At 46.1% G+C, this 18,577-nt stretch overlaps 1 protein-coding gene across 4 annotated transcripts; it reads left to right on the top strand.

The window, feature by feature from the left end:
- The first annotated feature begins 1,689 nt into the window (after positions 1-1,689).
- On the top strand, positions 1,690-18,117 carry LOC108159654 (putative fatty acyl-CoA reductase CG5065). 4 transcript variants are annotated; one of them, XM_017293125.2, is made up of 11 exons: positions 1,690-1,995; positions 13,656-14,566; positions 15,667-15,783; positions 15,863-15,967; positions 16,047-16,190; positions 16,268-16,402; positions 16,469-16,589; positions 16,701-17,000; positions 17,071-17,203; positions 17,299-17,556; positions 17,635-18,117. In XM_017293125.2, exons 2-11 carry the CDS (start codon positions 14,165-14,167, stop codon positions 17,780-17,782), a joined length of 1,863 nt encoding a protein of 620 aa, XP_017148614.1. In that variant the 5' UTR covers positions 1,690-1,995; positions 13,656-14,164; the 3' UTR covers positions 17,783-18,117. The 4 variants fall into 4 exon arrangements, with proteins under 4 accessions (XP_017148614.1, XP_033246710.1, XP_017148613.1 ...); XM_033390819.1 differs by lacking the exon at positions 1,690-1,995 and adding an exon at positions 3,069-3,156; XM_017293124.2 differs by lacking the exon at positions 1,690-1,995 and adding an exon at positions 7,050-7,281.
- The last annotated feature ends 460 nt before the right edge of the window (positions 18,118-18,577 follow it).

The raw sequence follows: 18,577 nt of genomic DNA, 5'->3' as shown, positions 1-18,577 counted from the left end.
ACAAATGAAACGATCCGCCCCATTGGCAAAGCCATTTGCATTGGTTTTAACTCCAGTGCCTGGCATCATGCTCAAAAATCCATTTGCTTTAAGCTAAACCGCAACGGAAGGAGGCACTTGTTAGTTAATCGAATTTCCACTTAGTCACCGCCACTTGGCTGCTCGTCTCTTTCTCTCTCTCTCTCTCGACACGAGGTGGGAATTTTCAACATATGCTCACATTTTTTAGTGCTCCGTCATCATGCAGGGAGTTGCAGTAAAGTGTCCAAAGAGGGCTCCACAGATGGGCTTGGTCGCAGCTCCAAAGAGGCTCACGTCACCCATCCCGTACTGGTATGCGCATGAGTAATGAGCCTGGTTTTTCATTGTTTTTTTTTTGCTGTGTGTTTGCCGATGTCTAACCTATTTGTTATCGTTTTTAACTAATTTGTGTCATGTAATACTCTTCTTGAGGCTGGTAATTGGTCAATTAGCGAAGGTTAGGTTTGGTTAGTTTCTATAATAGTCTAAGTCTAAGTCTATAATAGTTATTAGGTCTTCGGAGTCCTGCAGATTTCCATTGTGCTGGAGTTTCCTGCCCCTACTTTTTACTCAAAATATGACATAAATGGATGAGGCCCCTCACATATTATAAGAGCATTCATCATTCCTCAACTCCATACTCATTTTTCTTAATGTACTTACATCAGCCCCATGAAAATTGATTATTATGCAGAGTGGAGAGCAGCACGTCCACACTCTCCCCTCTCCCCTCTTAAAACCGACAAGTTTGGGGGCCCGAATGACAGTGCATTTTCTGTTTTTTTTTTTCATCTTTTTGTTTTGATTTTCATATTACGTCTCGTTGCAATCGGCCGTCCGGCCGTGCGGCGACCTTGTGGCCATTGTCCAAATATCTGGTCCTCGAAGGTTGGATTGGACGCTCGACAAGATCGGGTTTTCCGGTTTGAGTCGAGATTGATGACAGATTATAATCTCGAGTGGATTTCAATTTGAATTCGAATTTGAATTGCCTTAAGGCGGTGTGGCAACGCTGCAGCTGGCGGAGAGTGGCAGCGCCAGCGCATGTTTGAAACGAAGCATGCGATGATTTTTTCAGTAGAAAAGTGCAGAAAACGTTGTTGGCGGTGTGTTTATTTGATAATTATACCGTTTTGTGCTCTTTGTGCGACGACTTACACATCCGCTCTCTCCGTATAAGAAGAAGAGGCGTAAAAGAAGAGGAAGCAGAAGCAGAACTAGACAAAAGCGGATTTCATTCAATAGGAAAAACACTCTAGGACAGGCCCAGTACGGCGAAAGGTGGTGGAAAAAATCATAGCAGAGGGCAGCGCAGCCCCCGGACAACAGCGGTGTGTCAAAGCTCACCACCAACGAAGGCAGAGCCAGAGAGCGTCGGAGAGTGCAAGCTGCTGTGCTTGCAGGGTGGAGAAAGGCGACACACACACAGAGAAAGAGAGAGAGAGAGAGAGAGAGAGAGCGCGCGTGAGAGAGTAGAGAAAGGAGAAAGGCGAGGGAGAGAGAGAGAGAGTGTGTGTCAACTTTGGCCCTGTTTTATTAATGGTGAAAATTGTCAGGCGGGCAGCCCGGCGTTGCGTTGCTCCTCGTCAGCCGACAGTCGCTAGTCGCCTTCCGAGCTGTGCTGCTCTCTGCCTCTGCCCCTGCCCCTCTGCCCTTGAAAGCGCGAAGAACTAACCGCACAAACAACGTCAAAAAACAATCAAAAGTGGGTGAACGTAACCGCCCACGCGACTCCTAGAAGTGCTCCCCAAGCAGTGTCTGTGAGTTTCTCAAACGAGTGTTTAGCAACAACAACAACAACAACAACCCACAACCAGAGAAGAAAGAAAAAGTGCTGTGATTACAACTGCCCCCAAAACCTCGCTGCCCCTCCCGCCCTCTCCACAGCACGGCTCAGCTTCAGTTCAAATCGTCGTCGGAGTAGCAGCATCCATCCAGGAGCATCGCTTCCAACCTCACATTTATTTTGTGCCGGTATGTACACGCCCATGACTCGAGGGGCCAGACGGCGCACACCCCCCTTGTTGTAACTTACATATGTGCGCTCATCATTTTTTTTTTGTTGGTGATATTTTTAGCATAATTTTTGCCCTGTTTGAGCATGTATTATTTTTGTTCATTTTGAGCGAACATTTATTTATAGACCCCTCTCGTCAGCTGCCCCTGCTGCAGCCTGTGCCGTGTCTCCTCCGCCTCCTCCAATCTATCGTGTGGAGAATGTATGTCGCTGGGTTTATTATCTCATCCGGAGAATATCGCTATTGGAAACGCTGGCGACAGCGACGACGGCGGTTGTAAAAAATGTAGCAGAAAATCTGAAATATCCGTTTCACGCTTCCGCTAGCGAGAAGCTAAGCTTTTCGCGAGAGCGAGCCAGAGAGAGAGAGAGGCAGAGTACGGTCTGGTCCGTACATCAAACGGGAGAGAGAGCAGAGCAGCAGTGTGGTCGTGCTTGCGCGAAAGCGGCCTGAAATTATGCTGCACGAAATTTTGAATTATCTTTGAATGGAAAAAAAACAACAAAAACAAACCAGAAGTAAATCAATTTTCGGTGATCCAAATGGGGAGTTTTATGGCTGATAAGCCAGCTGATAAGAACTTATCTTATCGTCCGCTCTTCCATCAGCTGAGTCAGCTGGACGCTCATTATATAAGCAGCCAGCCAGCAACCCAGCAACCCTTGCGGCACGGCAACCAAAAGCCGGCAGATCCCAAGCCAATCCCAGAAAAAAGGTAGTAGAAAAGGTAGTAGCAAAGAGCAGGCACCCTGCTCTCTTTTGGCATTGTCTCTCTGGCACACTCTCCCCCCTCTACTCTCTCTTTCTCTCTCTCTCTCTGGGTGAGAGCAGGCGCGTGAATAATCTTGGGGAGCAGAAGCGCAAAAAAAAAAACTGAATCAGGCATTTTCCAATTGATTTTCAAGGCGGTCGACGCGAGTTGGTCACAAAAAACATTTCCACCAGTATCTGCCAGCCATAGTTTCCCGAAAATTCATAAAATACAATCACATTTTTGCTGATTTAAAATGTTTGCCAAAATGCGTGAAAAATTATACGAAATATCGGCCTCGAACAACCCAAGGAAGTGAGCTTTGGGACCCCCTCCGCTTCGTATCTATTGCATAAAAAATGATGAGTGAGTAGTGGTCGGTCGAGCCGCAGTCGCAGCCTCAGCCGCAGCCCGCCCGGAAAATGGGGAAAATTTGGGCCAGGGCGCCGTGTGCCTGGGGTACGGGACAGGAACGGGGACGGGGACAGGCAGCAGTAGCCTGAAAGTGAGCCCCAAGATGAATGGAGCTTTGGCAAACTTGGAACTTATTTGTGTTACTATAGATACTTTATCGGGGGATTTCCCCGTGTGAGCCAGCGTGTGGGTGTGTGTAGTGCTATGATTGCACTCGACATCGTGGCGATAACATTTCAAGTGCATTATGTCATTTTCCTCCTCGTTTTGTTGCCTCCTAGCTCTCTGGGAGAACTGCGGATGGTAATGGTGATGGTGGTTGGGGATATGTGTGAATGTTGGATGAGTGTTTGCCATTTACCAGTCGAGGACGAGGACGAGAACGAAAATGAGGACAGGGCCTGCTGTCAACAGGGCGCCATCTAATGCCGTAACTTTGTGTAATTACAAAAAAATATGAAGAACTTTTAGAGGGATGGCCATGGAAGTAGAGTATCCATTAGACCACCTCCTTATCAAATATGTTATCAAAGTGCTGAAAGATTTCCCCCTGGGAGCGTGTGAGTGATAGTGCCCAAGCCTGTGCCGCTCCTCTAAGCCACATTTCCCACATCCGGTCTGGTTGATATTGGAATTCATGTGCGCCGCCTGAAAGTAGGCAAACGGTTTTACCACCCCACAGCCAACCAACCATTTCACTCCCTCCCCCACCGGAAAGTTAGAGAACCATTTATATTGGGGCTCTGCTGTGTGTAAAGAGGCTGCCACAATGGACCGGACAAACGTGGCCAAGAGCGACACGCTTGGCTGACTCTTCGATCCATGCGGCAGTTTCCGCATTTCGGGGGAGGCTGGAGGCAGTGCGAGTGGCTCTGCTCTTCTAACGTGATGAATGCAAAATCAATTAAAAACTCAAATATTGACCGGTGTCAATTAGCAAGTTTCGTGTTGGGGCACGTGGCAGACAGATAGTTCGGGGATTAGCCAAGATCCACAGGCCACACCCCAAAACCCAACACACACAGAGGGGGAGCCGAAGAAGTGGAGCTTTTGTCATGTGCCGTGCCCTTGAGGGGGCTGGTGTTTTTTGTGGGGGCTGTCAGTATTTGTGATTCTTTTTTAAGTAATTTCTGTGGGTTGTTTGCTTGGCAGATGCCCGGAAAGCGCCATTATATGTACATACTCCTCATGCCTCATGCTCTTTGGTTCCCATAAGTGAATTGTTGTTGCTTGTTGTTGTTGCACTTAGATACGAGCATGTGCATGTTTGTGCACGTCTTATGCTTGTGGACAATACAATTGCTAAAGTGCAGCAGTCGATTATTATTTGCTTTTCTGATGGTTTCGGTCAGTTATCCAATACCTCCATTTCATATAATTTTCAAGGGACTTTCAAAACTGATAGATTGATCGATAACCACATCCGATAAACGTTCCATAGACTAATCACGTGTCACAGACCGATGATGCTTTCAAACATTATATAAATTCATTGTTTGATCATATACATACATATGTACATATACTGCAACCAGTTTTCCCTTAGCTACCACGTGCTTCATTGTTCATTGTCTACTTAGAGTTAGTGGTATGCCACGACTTGTTGATAATCGGTAGCTACCATCTCAAATTTATATATACATAAGTCCAATAAGTTATGGGTCGAGTGCTTTTACATATACACGTCGAAATTTTATTGATCTTTCAGTTGGGAATTAACAAGCTAATAAATTTTGTATCCAGACTCCTGTAATATTAAACTTTTACAAGTTTATTTATAAATGTTGCCCACACAGAGGACGATACTCTGTGGCGTCCACAATTTGTTCAATACAGGAACATTATTATAGCCAGAAGAAGCAATGAAATGGGAGAGCGCTTACTTATTCTCTCCCTCTCTCACACACGCTTCCTCGATCAGTCTGCGACATTTGGCGGAGGGGACCGAGAGAGAGCTTGCGAGTATTCGGTGTAAATTTTCCCGCTCGCTTGCTTTATTTTCTATAATTAACATTTGGATTTATGTACATACATATATATTGTAAATGGAAAATGTTGTTATTTTTCCTTTTATTTGTTTGTCACTTGTTCTGTTTGCAGTTACTTAATTATATATTATCTGTATCTATCTTAAGTGCAATTTTTCGTTTATGGTTTCTGAATCGATCATATAGATTATATCATTGTTCGACTTTCAAAGGAAAATGATATTATTGATTTGACTTGCTAAAATCCGAGTGAAATCTTTAATTACTTATTTACTTAAAATAACTCGAAAATGTTTTGTTACCTCACTCATTTAGGGATGGGTACATTCACACATTTGATTGTAAGCGAACCAATTCAGATTATCGTGGCAACCTGCCCTTCCCTCATCCACGCCCCACTCCCGTACACTTCGCATTACTTTTTTTAGGCACAAAATCTCTTTCTGGGGCTCTTTTGGCAGGCCATCAATTTGTTGGCTCAATTGCTGCTGCTGCTTCCTCTGCCGCTCTTATTTCTGTTGTTGTTGGCAATGTCTCTCTCCAGCTGTGGGACAAGTGTAAGATTATGCATGCACACAAAGCCACGGACGACACACGCACGATACACGCACACACGCACCCGCTGCGATACCTGATACTGTTGAAGCTCATGCGTGTACTTTGACCTCTTTTGCGGTGCTGGCAACGTCTCCGTCTGCGTCAGCGTCTGCTCAACCCAGCGCCGGCGTCAACGTCAACGTCATCGTCATCGTCATCGCGAGGTGGTCAATGTCAGTGCCTTGCCAGTGGCCACTGGCCGCCGTCTGCCTATTGGGGTTTCTTTCTCTGCCTTTTCCATCGTTTTTTTTTCCCGACATGTTTTTCCACAGACGAACTGTTCTTTGCGGCTTTTTCAATTAAAGCTTGTTGCATGTCGCTGTCGCTGCCTCTGTCTCAGTCGCTGCTCAGTCTCAGTCTCGGTCGCTGTCGCTATCGCTACCTCTGGCTCTGCCTCTATTCCGATCTCAATCTCAGCCCGTTTACGTGTCCGCCTCTCCACGATGCTTTCTTTTGTGCGCTTTTGGCTGCCTTTCGTGTCCGACCATAAAACCCCAGCCCGAGCCCATCCAAAGCCAGCTTCAGCGCTGGCGTTGGGCCTCACGCCGGCGTCTCTGCTGCCGTCGCTGTCGCTGCATAAAGTCTTTCACTTCTTTGGCGTTTAAGTTTAGTTCAGATTCAGCCGGCGTTGGTAGCGCACGCGTCCCACCGTAGTCCGCAGAAGAAAGCAGAGAAAGGCAACAACAACAGAAAGAAGAAAAACAACAAAGCAGCTCGAAGCAGAAGAAGAAGCGAAGCGAGCATAGAACTCTCTCTTCTTTCTAACTATCGCTCTCCGAACACCTTTGCAACGACTCTCACTCCCTCGCCACTCGCTCGTCGCCCTCGCTCTCAATCGTTCTGTCTCCTCCTTTGGTTCGGTGTCGGTGTCGTTGTGTCGCTGTCGGTCGCAGTCGCAATCGTTCGATTTCTTTGCGCAGGCGCAGCGGTCAAGAGAAGAGCAGCTCACTCACGCAGCCCCAGCGTCAGCGTCAACGTCAACGCCGACAGCAGCAGCGTCAGCTCGCAAAAGTGAAAATATTTGGAGAAATTTCTTAAGCAGAATTTCAGTCCCCGTTTTGTGTGTCATCTGTATAGGTATATTCCACTAAAATAAATATACATACAAACGTATAGATATGCGTGCATGCGTGTATCTTTACGATCGGCCCATGCCCTGCCTCTAGTGTCAAACCAAAAGAAAACAAATTGATAAAAATCACTAACAAAAGTAGTCGAAGTGATTTGATTAGCGTGCCTAGTTCTCGCAATCAAATTGTTTAACAACCTCAAAAGTGCTCCCGAAACGAATCGGTAAAATCCAAAATCTAAATCTAAATCAAAACCGAAAAATAGCTCTAACCGAAGGAATTGCAAGCGCGTGTCATTGACCTAGATACGTACGGTCGATTTGGAATCAAAAGCAAGTCAATCAATATCAAAATCGGAATCTCGTCAGCGTTTATAGCCGCACCAACGCCACCTATCGTCTGCGTCTCTGTTTAACCGACAAGTAAGTGCACGCTTCGGTAGGGTAGGGTAGAGTAGGGGTCTGGGCCTGGCCCAGTCTCGCAAATATTTGGGACGGGTTATGCAACCGTTATGCCTCCGCCTGCCTGCCTGCCTGCCACACACCGAGCTAATAATACTTGGACCGCCGGACTAAAGTCCAGCCAACACCAACCAACCATTCAAGTCCCATCCTCAAGTCAGGGTTTAGTCGAGGGCGAGGGCTGCGTCCGAGGTTGTTGTTTCGTTTCGCTGTTGGTGCGAGAAAGTTTTTGTCAGAAAATGTTTTCGAAATGCTCCTCCTCGCTTGCTTGTTGTTGGTGTTTGTAATATTAATCATTGCATATTTACAAATAAAATTTGCACACAGACGAAACGCCAGCCAAAAGGCAGATGAAGACGACGAAGCATAATAAATAAACATGGATCATGGCCACACACGGATACAAAGATACAGAGATACAACAATACTCGAATTGCAAAAAAAAGCCAAAAAAAAAAATGTATGAAATCTGTCTTTAAAGCATCGAACATTAGATACCCTAGTAGTTTGAGGAACATTTTATTATTTACAGCGACAAATATATGTCTATAAATCAGTGAATCAAAGATGTCCGAATGCTTAGAGGTATACATAGGTATTGTTGGTACACATAGAGTTTTAGTACAGTTTCCAATCAAAAGACTTCCAAAAATGCACTGCCTGCAAAGGAAAGAAGACGCGCGAAACATGTAGATTCAAAACCCCTATGGCATACCCTACAAAAACCAAGCGAAAAAAAAAAAATGAGCGAGAGATATTGTTTATTTAATTTTTACATTTACAAATATCATTACAGCGATTTTTGCTTTTATGGGGTAAATATCTGTCTCGTGCAATGTGTCATAATTGCGAACCCACATTGACTTGACCCACATTTTTTTGGGAGTGGAGCAGTCGTGGTGGCGATGGTTGTGGCGGTGCCGCAAGAGACAGGCCAGACGCATGCGCAAGTGCATCGACAGCAAGCGCTGAGCTCAGCCAAAATGTACGAATCCCCTCCCCATCCACTTACACGTATATTCAGATATTCACTATATACATATAGTATGGACTGCATATAGAGGGACAGTGCACAGTTGCTGTGGGGACATACCGCCGAGTGTGTATCGTCTATTGATTACGTGCCTGGATTATTGATTAACACTGAGCACACACACAGAAATTTCTTTTTCACTTTCGCGTACATTTCGCTAGATCGGAGCTAGATCGGATTCTACTTCTACTCGGCCAATGGGCTAATGTTCCTGCTGGAAATGGGTTATGGAGCCATTAAACCAACGACTGGACGGCTATCCACTTGGCATTCTGATCGATTGTTTATTGGGCACATACACTGGGCAAACGCGGCACACCGAAAGCTGGCAGTGACTTCTGTGACGTAAACTCAAGTTTTGGGAGAGGTTTTCGAATGGAATTTGAAATGGCCAGATTATAAGAATGAAGATTATCGCCTCGGAAGAGTCTTTGATTAGGAATTCCCTTTCTTTGACCTTTAACATTGTTGTCCATAAATCTCAATGAAGAAACTTTGCGAAGAGGAAAGGAGAGGAGTGCTATCTTGAGACCATAAATCTTCATCTTATAATTGCAACGATTCCAAAATTGTTGATGATTATTCAAATTAGTCGCAAGAGAAAGAGTACTTTTAATTAGACAAATCGCACATGCAGGATGGAACCCAGCTCGAAAAATAGCTTAATTGGACCCGTAGACACTTAGATCTTAGCTCATGTGGCAGGCAGGCCTATAAATACAAAAAATATATATTCTAAAACTGAATTATTTAATATCCAGAGATGTTTGGAAAGGCAGCTCTCTCTCACTCTGCCTATCTCTCACTCTCATGTCACTCTCTCGATCAGTGAGAGCTTAAATTGGGTAGCTAATCTGAATCTGGTGACTACGTCAAATGGGGGACAGACTGACGACCGACTGCACGGACTGCGGAGGGAGGGAAGGGGGCATCAGGTGAGGGGGCCCCCATTATACACAGTTAAATTTAACTTTTATGCTGTAAACTGCGAAATCGCTTTTGTTTGTTAATCAAGACACAAATTATGGGATCACAGAGGAGAGCGGAGAGTGCAGAGGAGCGGAGATGGGCGGAGCGCCGTTCTATCCATCAGATTGCCCCACAACCCTCTACAGATTTATTCAATTACACACAAAGCATAGATAACTTACGATAACTGTAAGAGCAGACATATGTAGTCGAGGATGGCGATGGCGATGGACACCGCAGTGGATAGCCAGTGGATAGCCAGTGGAATGCCTGAATGCCACAAACTCACTCAAAGGTTCAATAGAATAGAGGGCACAGACCCATTATGAGCATGAGCCGCAGCCATGAGCAGAGCAGAGCCATCCGAGCGACTGTGTGCCGTGCCGTGCCGTGCCTCTGTAGTATACAGCATCCGCCGTAAATTTGGCTCTGCTAAGGGGTTTACATAATGAGAGAGGAGGGTACAGCTCGGCGGCCTCGGCCTACCTTCCCATTGTTGAAAAGTGAAAATGCATATTTGAACTTTCGTTTGTATCCAATTCGATTCGAAACGAAACGAAACGGGACGAGACGAGACGAAAGATAAAATGAGCTTCCAAATTGCTAAAACAAACAGGTTGACAACCAAGCAAGAAAACACCTTACACCTTGCACCTTATTCCACCTCGCCCTTGTTCCACGCCCAAGAATCGCCACATCTCTTATGCAGTCAGCATATGCGGAAGCATACGATATAGGTAGAGGTATATGTAGGTCCACACCTATATAGGCATAGGTGTAGGTAGTACTCGTATCAAGTGTAAGACTTGTAATCCGAAAGCAACAAGCTACAAATGAGGAAACATCTGGCGACCAGCACCATCAGAGGGCACCACCCAGAGAAGAGGCATAGGGAAACTCAAAGAGGAAAGACTGCTAAAGACGGGTCAGTCTTTTAGCCATGGGACAAGACAAGAAAGAGTCGAGATTCAATGCCGTTGGTCGAAAGTTGTAATACGTTCAGCTCAGGAGAAGGCAAAGGCAAAGGCAAAGGCATAGGGTATATGTAATATTGGTAATACCCGAGATATAGAGGCGGTCGCCAAGGGACAGTTGTCCCATTCGATGACGATGACGAAGATGACGAAGATAATAATGATGATGAGGTTGAATTCGTTGTTAATAATGATGATGATATGCGTCACACGATTATAGGAAATGGGTCAGACAATACACACGGGCAACAAGACCGCCTCGACTCGACTCGACTCGACTCCGACTCCGACTGGCTCCGTGTGCAAGCACCTTGTCAAGGCAGGTTGAATGTTTACCGTTTAACAGCACACACACGCAGATACATTTTTTGGTCTTCATGTTTGGTTAACACGCCAACCACCAAGAAAGGCAGGGCAGCGGGAAGAGGGGTTGCGAGGGGGCCAAGAGAGAAATAGGGGCGGAGGGGCTTCGAAGAGGCGTGGTCGGGGCCAAAGCGATGGTTCGATATGTAGGTTCATTTGCCTCTCGGTCTCTGTGGTGCGCAAATTTTCGTTGCACTTGGAAAGACACAGAGAGAAAGAGAGAGAGAGAAAAGAAAGATTCGAAAGAGAGAGAGAGAGAGAGAGAGAAGAAGTTGATTTTCAAGAAATTTCACTTTAGAATGAAGAGGAACCAGTCAGTCGTGGAGTTCGGAGTGGACTCCAGTTTCCCGTCTTTCCGCTGAAGAAGACGAAGAAGAATAAGCTTCATTGATAAGTTTACAGTTACGTGATGAGAGCGCTCTGATTTGGTTGTTCCCCGTTCCCCTCGGTCTCTCTTCTGTCCCTCCGTCCGTTAAAACCTTAATTATAGAGCTGCTTCTGCTGCTGCTGGCCCAACTAGTTTGCTTTTTTCCGAGCTTTAACAGCGGATATAGCCAAACGATTTGATAACATCTCGGATCGAATCGGATCCAGCAAATGTGCCAATTTCTTAACACATTTCCTAGATAGAAAGAGAGGGAGAGATAGGGAAAGACAGAGGGAAAGATCATTAAGAAATTTTTTGCCGAGTCAGAAAGAAACCCATCATGCAAATGACCAAAAGATATTTCCTCCCATCTTCCATAGGTGGAAGTAGATTTTTTTCTTTTTACAAACTTAAAAATTGAAAACGAAAGTTGGACAAAAAAACAGAAAAAATTTACAAAAATTTAAATACACAAAACCAAATCGAAAGAAACAAAAAAAAAAAAAACGTATTGCGGAATTTAGATAAAGGAGGGGAAAGGGGCGGAAGGGAAGAAACCTACAAAAATTCGAAAAATAAAAAAAGTGAAAGTCATTCGGATCGCGCGGGCCTGGCTTTGAACCCCGAAAATAATAAAATAAAAAACGTTTTAGAGACGCAACATTCGAGACGAGAGCATCTTCTGGAAGGGAAGGGGAGGGGGCGGGGGGGGGGGGGGTGGGGGGTCTGTGGACTCGTCGTGTGACGTCAAATATCACACGTTTTACAACGAATCCGAGTATCCGACGGATGTGTGCGAATACACACTCGTAGTTCCTGGTTATTCGTTGTGATCAATATTTGGCCAGCAATTGATTTGATTAGCAATTAGCAAGGCATCAAGCAAATTACATTCCCCCAGACATGGATCGCCGCATTGGCGAGGCGGCTGCCGTTGCACGGGCAGGTTGAAGAGGTTGCATAGTCGGGGTTCAAAGGTTCGACCCTTCCCTGTTTGGCTTGGCCTGGGGAAGGGGGTCTAGACTTCGCATAGCTGGTGTTGTTGTTTTGGTTTTTTTTTTGCTTTCTAGCGAAATATTTTGTTGGTTTTTGTTTTCTGTAAAGTGAATCGTATTTCCTTTTAGCTTAAGGGGAAATTATTTCGTTTAGTATTGTTTAACCTGTAACCCCTCCCTTATTGCTTGTTGACGGATACATTTAGATTTTTTACAACTCTAGACAGCGACACAGGAACACAGAAACAAAGAAACACAGATCTGCGATCTCTTGTTTGGTTTGCGCTGAGTAGTGCGCTACCCTCTCAAGAGGAAGTTCATCCATCCAGTCAATTGACAAATCTCCTCATTGAATGTCGGGGGGCATTCGTAGGGCATCCACAGGGTGAGTAGTGGCTGCCCATGGGTGGGAGTGGGACCTTAGGCCCAAGATGTCGGTGACGTGTGTGAAACACTCTCTTAAGTGGCACTTGATCATGCGGGTCGCAGCCGCCGCCGCCGCCGCCGCCGCCGCCGCCGCCGCCGCCTTCGCAGCCGCTGTCGCAACTCTCGACGCTGCGGGGCTCGTCTCTCATGTGAAAATCGTTTAATATAGAATGAAGTGTTGCCTGCCGCAGAGTGAGCATTCGCCAACTGTCAGTGCCATCGATAGCGTCGGATACGTTCCGTACTGTTCCGTTACGTTCTCGGTCTCTGTCTCTGTCTCCTGCTACGCTTTCTAAGCCGATTGGGAATGGAGAAGCTTTTGCATATTTAGTTCTATTGTGCGTTAAATTCGATTGCGGTTCGACAGAGACCGACCAGTGTGTGAGTTATACAACAACGGCTGTGCCCAGGCTCATCCACATATGTATATGTGCACGATTATCCTTCGACGTCATTTGAATATCCTATTTGCCTGACGTTGGGCTGCCTGCCAAATCATTATTTCCCCATTTCCGCCCATCTGCAGACGTCATAGCTCTGCACGGATTATTCTGGCTGCCAATCAGCCTCGGCTCGGTTTCTCCTCAATCGGTTACTAATTTAACCTGTTCCCGAGACTAAATGACATTTTGATAGATAAAAAGATAGATAGCAAGATAGATAGATAGATGGAAAGATGGAAAGATGGATAGATGGATAGATGGACAGATAAATAGACCTGCACTTTGAGCAGGGCTGCTATTTGCGTTGTTCCGTTTGCGGTAATCTCGTTGTCAGCAGCTAATTGGCTGTCCTGGTCCTGCCCTGTTTTGTCCTGTCTGTTGCGTTATAATGCGATGAGAGGAGAAGCGAAAAAAGATTGAGCGTCCTTGAGCGTGTAAGATTGATAAAGCCCACCCTACTCCTAAAGCATTGCAGGGGAAGGGAATTTAATAAGAAAAAGTGCAAAGGAATGGATTGCGCAGAAAACCTGACAAAGGAGGGGCTGGTCCTTGAAGAAAATTCAACATATGCACAAAGTTGTTTGAAGTCTTCGATTAATTCTGTGAATTTTGATTTCAACGTAGTTTCACAATTGGTGCAGAAAATTGAATCGGAATCGACAATAATTGGTATTCTGAGTGTTCATTTCATAATTTTTTCTCATTTCTATGCAATTTCTAACAAGTTTCTAATTTAATTTTCACACAATTCTTGTGTTTTTGCAGCTCTGCAGAACACCACTGGAGTTAGACAGCCCTGGTAGATTGCTTCTTGTCTGCCCGCACCACACACCCCACCCGCAGGACACAGGACACAGGACACACCTAAGGACAAAAGCTTCTGCTTCCTTCTGCTGAATTGTTTTGTAAAAAGAAACCCCCCATCCAATCCAATCCCATCCGATACCAATCCCTCTCCACCCTCTGGGTAAGGGACGAAACGAAAGCAGCGAGACTTGTGTGGACAAAATGGACAAGCGCTCAAAGGCGACAGAACGACAATTTTCAGGACAATTTTCCGCAGATTTAATTGCATAATTTCCCCCCGCACACGATCCAAACGAAGGCTTCCAAAGCAAAGCTACTTCCAAATATTTGAAAAAGGAAACGGAAACTCGAGCGCACACTGCAAATGACAAAAATTGCTTCCTAAATTTAACTTAAGCGGAGGATCAAGAGGATAATAACACTACAATACGGAAGACGGACAGCACAGAACAGAACAGCTATCGAACATGTCACACGCGGTCGTTGAAAAACCAGAAACGGACACCTGCAACAGCAGCCTCAAACAGTCGCTGCATCCTGCACAGAGCCACGATGCCAAGCTCCTCAACGGGAGCCTGACCTCGCACCAGCTGCAGCCGCGCACCAATGGACTAACCCATGCAGCCGCCTCCTCAGCCGCCTCTGTGGCCGGTTCCGGCGGCAGTGGACTCTCCCCCGCGGCAGCCATGGCTGGCCTCCTGTCGGGTGCGGGAGCATCGACGGCCCTGCCCTTGCCCCCCAACAGCAACGGCGAGCAGTCGCCGTCGTACGAGCGCTACCGCGCAGACGACAGCAGCTACGTGCCCGTCGGACAGTTTTTTGCGGGACGCAGCGTCTTCATCACAGGCGGCACTGGTTTTATGGGAAAGGTGAGTAGGGGCTCCAGAACCGGACCCCTTTCTTCTGAATAGAACGATCTTCAAGGGTACTTTCCTTACCATATGTAAAGTTTCTCTTTGTTTCTTTACAAAGTACTGTCCAAATCCTTACACACACATAACCACACACACAGATCCGCATTCCCTTTAGCCCCCATTCCCATTGCATACATTTGCGGGCTCCTGAAACGCCTCCATTCTATTCCCTTCCATTCACATCACGCATACGCCGCGTGTATTTGTTGACTCGTAATCGAACTATTGAACCCAGGCTCGGCTTGATTGAAAAGTTGAAGTGCTCTCAGTCATAAAATATGCACAAATATTTTTGTTGATTAACACAAGAGCTAGGCCCGAGGCGTCGGAATGGAGGGTGCGCTACAGTCAGCCTGAATTTTAGATGCACTTTGGCCCCGGGCTACTTATGGCCAATACGCGTGTGTTCATTCGCTTAGGTGCCCCCCCTCCAAAAAGCTCGAGATTCGAGTGCTGCCTGACTCATCGTCGCATGGCATGCATCTGCGAGGCTCTCCTAATTGTGCGGGCCCCTGCTCCTCGCGCTCCCTTCTAGTAATTCCAGCGGCTGTTGTGCCAATTTTCGTAGAAACTATTGTTAAACATATGCATATGCCTTGCTCTCGCATGTCCTCGTTTGAGTTCCGTTCCTGACTGGCGTCATTATGACATGAAATCGCAGCAGGCGCCGCTCAGACTCTGAACTCAATGTTCGCAGTGGCTCGTGCATCGATTTTGTGTGTTGGAAGGAAAGGGGAGGCAGGAGAGCCACTCTAGTAGTACCTGGAACGTCCGAACAGAACAAAGCACGCCCCCAAGCAAACAATCCTCCCTCCATCACCGTTCTTTTGTGTGGTTACAATTCTCACATCGTTTTTGGGGCGTGTCAATGAGGCCACCAGTACTCCCACTGCAATGCTCCGTTCGAGGGTAAAATCAATCCGAACCGCAGACATTATTGAATTGGGGGTCAAGTGCGTCGTCCTTCTGGGGGCGGCGTAATGACCGCCCGCTTATTTGGTTAATGCTTATTGGACAATTAATAACTTATCCAATGAATAATTAAATATTTTCAGGTGCTGGTGGAGAAACTGCTGCGCTCATGTCCGGACATAAGGAATATATATCTACTGATACGACCGAAACGTGGCCAGGAGGTGTCGGCACGTCTCACCGAACTACTGAATGCACCAGTAAGTGTACCGCCAATCGATAAAGAAGAACTATCTGTCTAACCCGCCTAACCCCGACTTGTACTTGTATTTGTTTCAGCTCTTTGAATCACTGCGTCGCGAGAAGCCCAAGGAACTAAGCAAAGTCATACCCATTTCGGGGGATATAACATCCGAGGAGTTGGGCATCTCAGAGAAAGACCAGGTAACAGGGGGTAGGGTAGGGGCTATTATTATGGTTATCTAATGGTGCTCTAACTGTTCTTCTTACCTTCTTCCCTCAGAACCTACTATGTCGCAACGTTTCCATTGTCTTTCATTCGGCTGCCACTGTGAAATTCGATGAGAAGCTCAAACTGTCTGTCACAATCAATATGCTGGGCACGAAACGTTTGGTCGAGCTGTGTCATCGCATGATGTCGCTGGACGTAAGCCCTTAACGAATGAGTTCTAGAAAGAGGAAGATCCCTCTAATGGTTAATGGTTGATTCATTCCATGTTACAGGCCCTTATCCATGTCTCCACTGCTTATTGCAATTGCGATAGAACCGATGTGGAGGAGGTTATCTATGAAAGACCCTACAACCCCGACGATATCATCTCACTAATTAATTGGCTTCCGGAGGATATACTCGATCAGGTATGTTCCCCCGATTCGAATACGTTTATTAAGTAGAACCTATCCTGTAACCCATGGCTTTTGCAGCTTACACCGCGTCTGATTGGCAAGCGCCCCAATACGTACACGTTTACAAAAGCCTTGGCGGAGCATATGTTACTTAAGGAGGCTGGTAATCTGCCCGTTGCCATTGTGAGGCCATCGATTGGTGAGTGCTGCCCGAGATGAGATGAGATGAGACGAGATGAGATCAGCAGCCAGACTGCTGTCAATGCTAATGGTTCCACACATAATTTGTTTTTTGCTCCCCCGCGCACAGTGACTGCCAGCCTGAATGAGCCATTTGCTGGCTGGGTGGACAACTTTAATGGGCCGACGGGTCTGGTCTCGGCGCTGGCCAAGGGTATGTTCCGCACGATGATGTGCGAGAAGAACTATGTGGCCGATATGGTACCTGTCGATATTGTGATTAATCTAATGATTGCCGCCGCCTGGCGCACAGCGACGCATAAATCCAATGATCTACGCATATACAATTGCTGCACCGGGCAGCGCAATCCCCTCATCTGGTCGGAGTTTGTCAAGTACGCCATGTGCAGTGTGCGCAAGCATCCCTTGGGTGAGTCCGCTCATCTTTCTAAAAATATAAAGCACGATATTCAACATTCGTTTATTTAATCCACCAACAGAGGGCTGCCTATGGTATCCAACTGGGGAGCTGCGCATGAATCGCCCCATGAACACACTGAATTGTATAGTCAAACACTTTTTACCGGCCTACATAGTGGATGGAGTGGCGCGCCTGATGGGCAAGAAGCCATTGTGAGTATCGCTTCCGGACGGACAGAAGTCCTTGCTCTAAGACCTAAACACAACCCACTAATACATTTTCTACTCTGCTCTCGCTTGCTGCACAGCGTTGTCAACGTACAAAATAAAATTGCCAAAGCTGTGGAGTGCTTAGAGTACTTTGCCACACGCCAATGGCGCTTCAAGGACGACAACGTCCACGGTCTGCTGCACACGCTCAGCCCCAAGGATCGGGAGATCTTTGTGTTCGACGTGCGCCACATACACTGGGACAAGTACGTCGAGAGATATGTGCTCGGCTTCAGGGAGTTCCTGTTTAAGCAGCGGCCCGAGTCGCTGCCAGACAGCAGAAAGCGTATGGTCAGGTGAGCTCTCAAAAACAACTCTGAAAACTCACGAAAAGAGCAACTCTTAACGAATAGATTTCGATTGTTCCTTGACAGACTCTACTATCTGCATCAGCTGACCAAACTGGTGGCCGTGCTGCTCACCTGGCGCTTCCTGATGTCGCGATCGAAGCGCCTGAACGACATGTGGAGCGCCTTCCTGGACAACGCGTTGAAGATGGCGCGCTTGATTCCCTTTTTGTAATAAACTGACGCGATTGAGCCACAACTCTGGATATATGTATTGGGATATGGATGGATCTGGAAGGCCAGGAGGTCTGATGCGATACGATGAGATGAGATGCGTGGGTCTTCTTCTTTGCAATTTCTAAATGCTTTAACACGGCGTACATTTTAGAGGTTTTTAGCGAATAATTATAATCATAATTTTTATATACATATATGTTACAAGGAGTAAACACACAAAAACACGCCCAAAAACAACAACAGCCACATGGTCACAACAAAAAAAGAGAACAGATTTAATAATGATAACACATCGGGGTAATAAAATGGCATTTGTCGTACCATCATCCAGCACCCAGCATTCAGCAGCCATTATCCGTCATCCAACGTCCAGCATTCAGCATCTATAAGGTGCAATGATAGAAGATCCCAGACGTCCCTCGCTCTCTCTCTCTGACCCTACCAGCCTCCTGCCTTAGCGAGTTTGTAAAGTTTTTGTGTAATATTTAAAGGAGAATGCGGGAAAAGAAACCCCTTAGAAGAAGGAATTCCGACCTTTTGCATGCAGAGATGAGGGAATGGGATTGGGGATTGGGAATGGAAATCGAGTGAATTTATAAGATCAGAGTGGCGGCTCATCGATGGAGAAGCAATTTGCATGATTAGTACATCCCAAACTATAAAGAGATATATATATAGATATATATATATATATATGAAACAATGGCGATTAATTCCACAAAATGATTAGTAAAGAGAATAAATGAAATTAAAGAAATGGCTTGTTATTGCTTTAAAAATTAAATACACGTAA

Source organism: Drosophila miranda, chromosome 3, assembly GCF_003369915.1.
Source record: "Drosophila miranda strain MSH22 chromosome 3, D.miranda_PacBio2.1, whole genome shotgun sequence".
Taxonomy (NCBI): Eukaryota; Metazoa; Arthropoda; class Insecta; order Diptera; family Drosophilidae; genus Drosophila; species Drosophila miranda.
This window is presented reverse-complemented; position numbering and strand designations above follow the sequence as displayed.

Coding starts and splice junctions, on each gene's coding strand:
- LOC108159654 (XM_017293125.2), top strand. CDS start 14,165: ATGTCACACGCGGTCGTTGAAAAACCAGAAACGGACACCTGCAACAGC. Junction 15,784..15,862: donor CCGAACTACTGAATGCACCA/GTAAGTGTACCG, acceptor TATTTGTTTCAG/CTCTTTGAATCACTGCGTCG. Junction 16,191..16,267: donor ATCGCATGATGTCGCTGGAC/GTAAGCCCTTAA, acceptor TCCATGTTACAG/GCCCTTATCCATGTCTCCAC.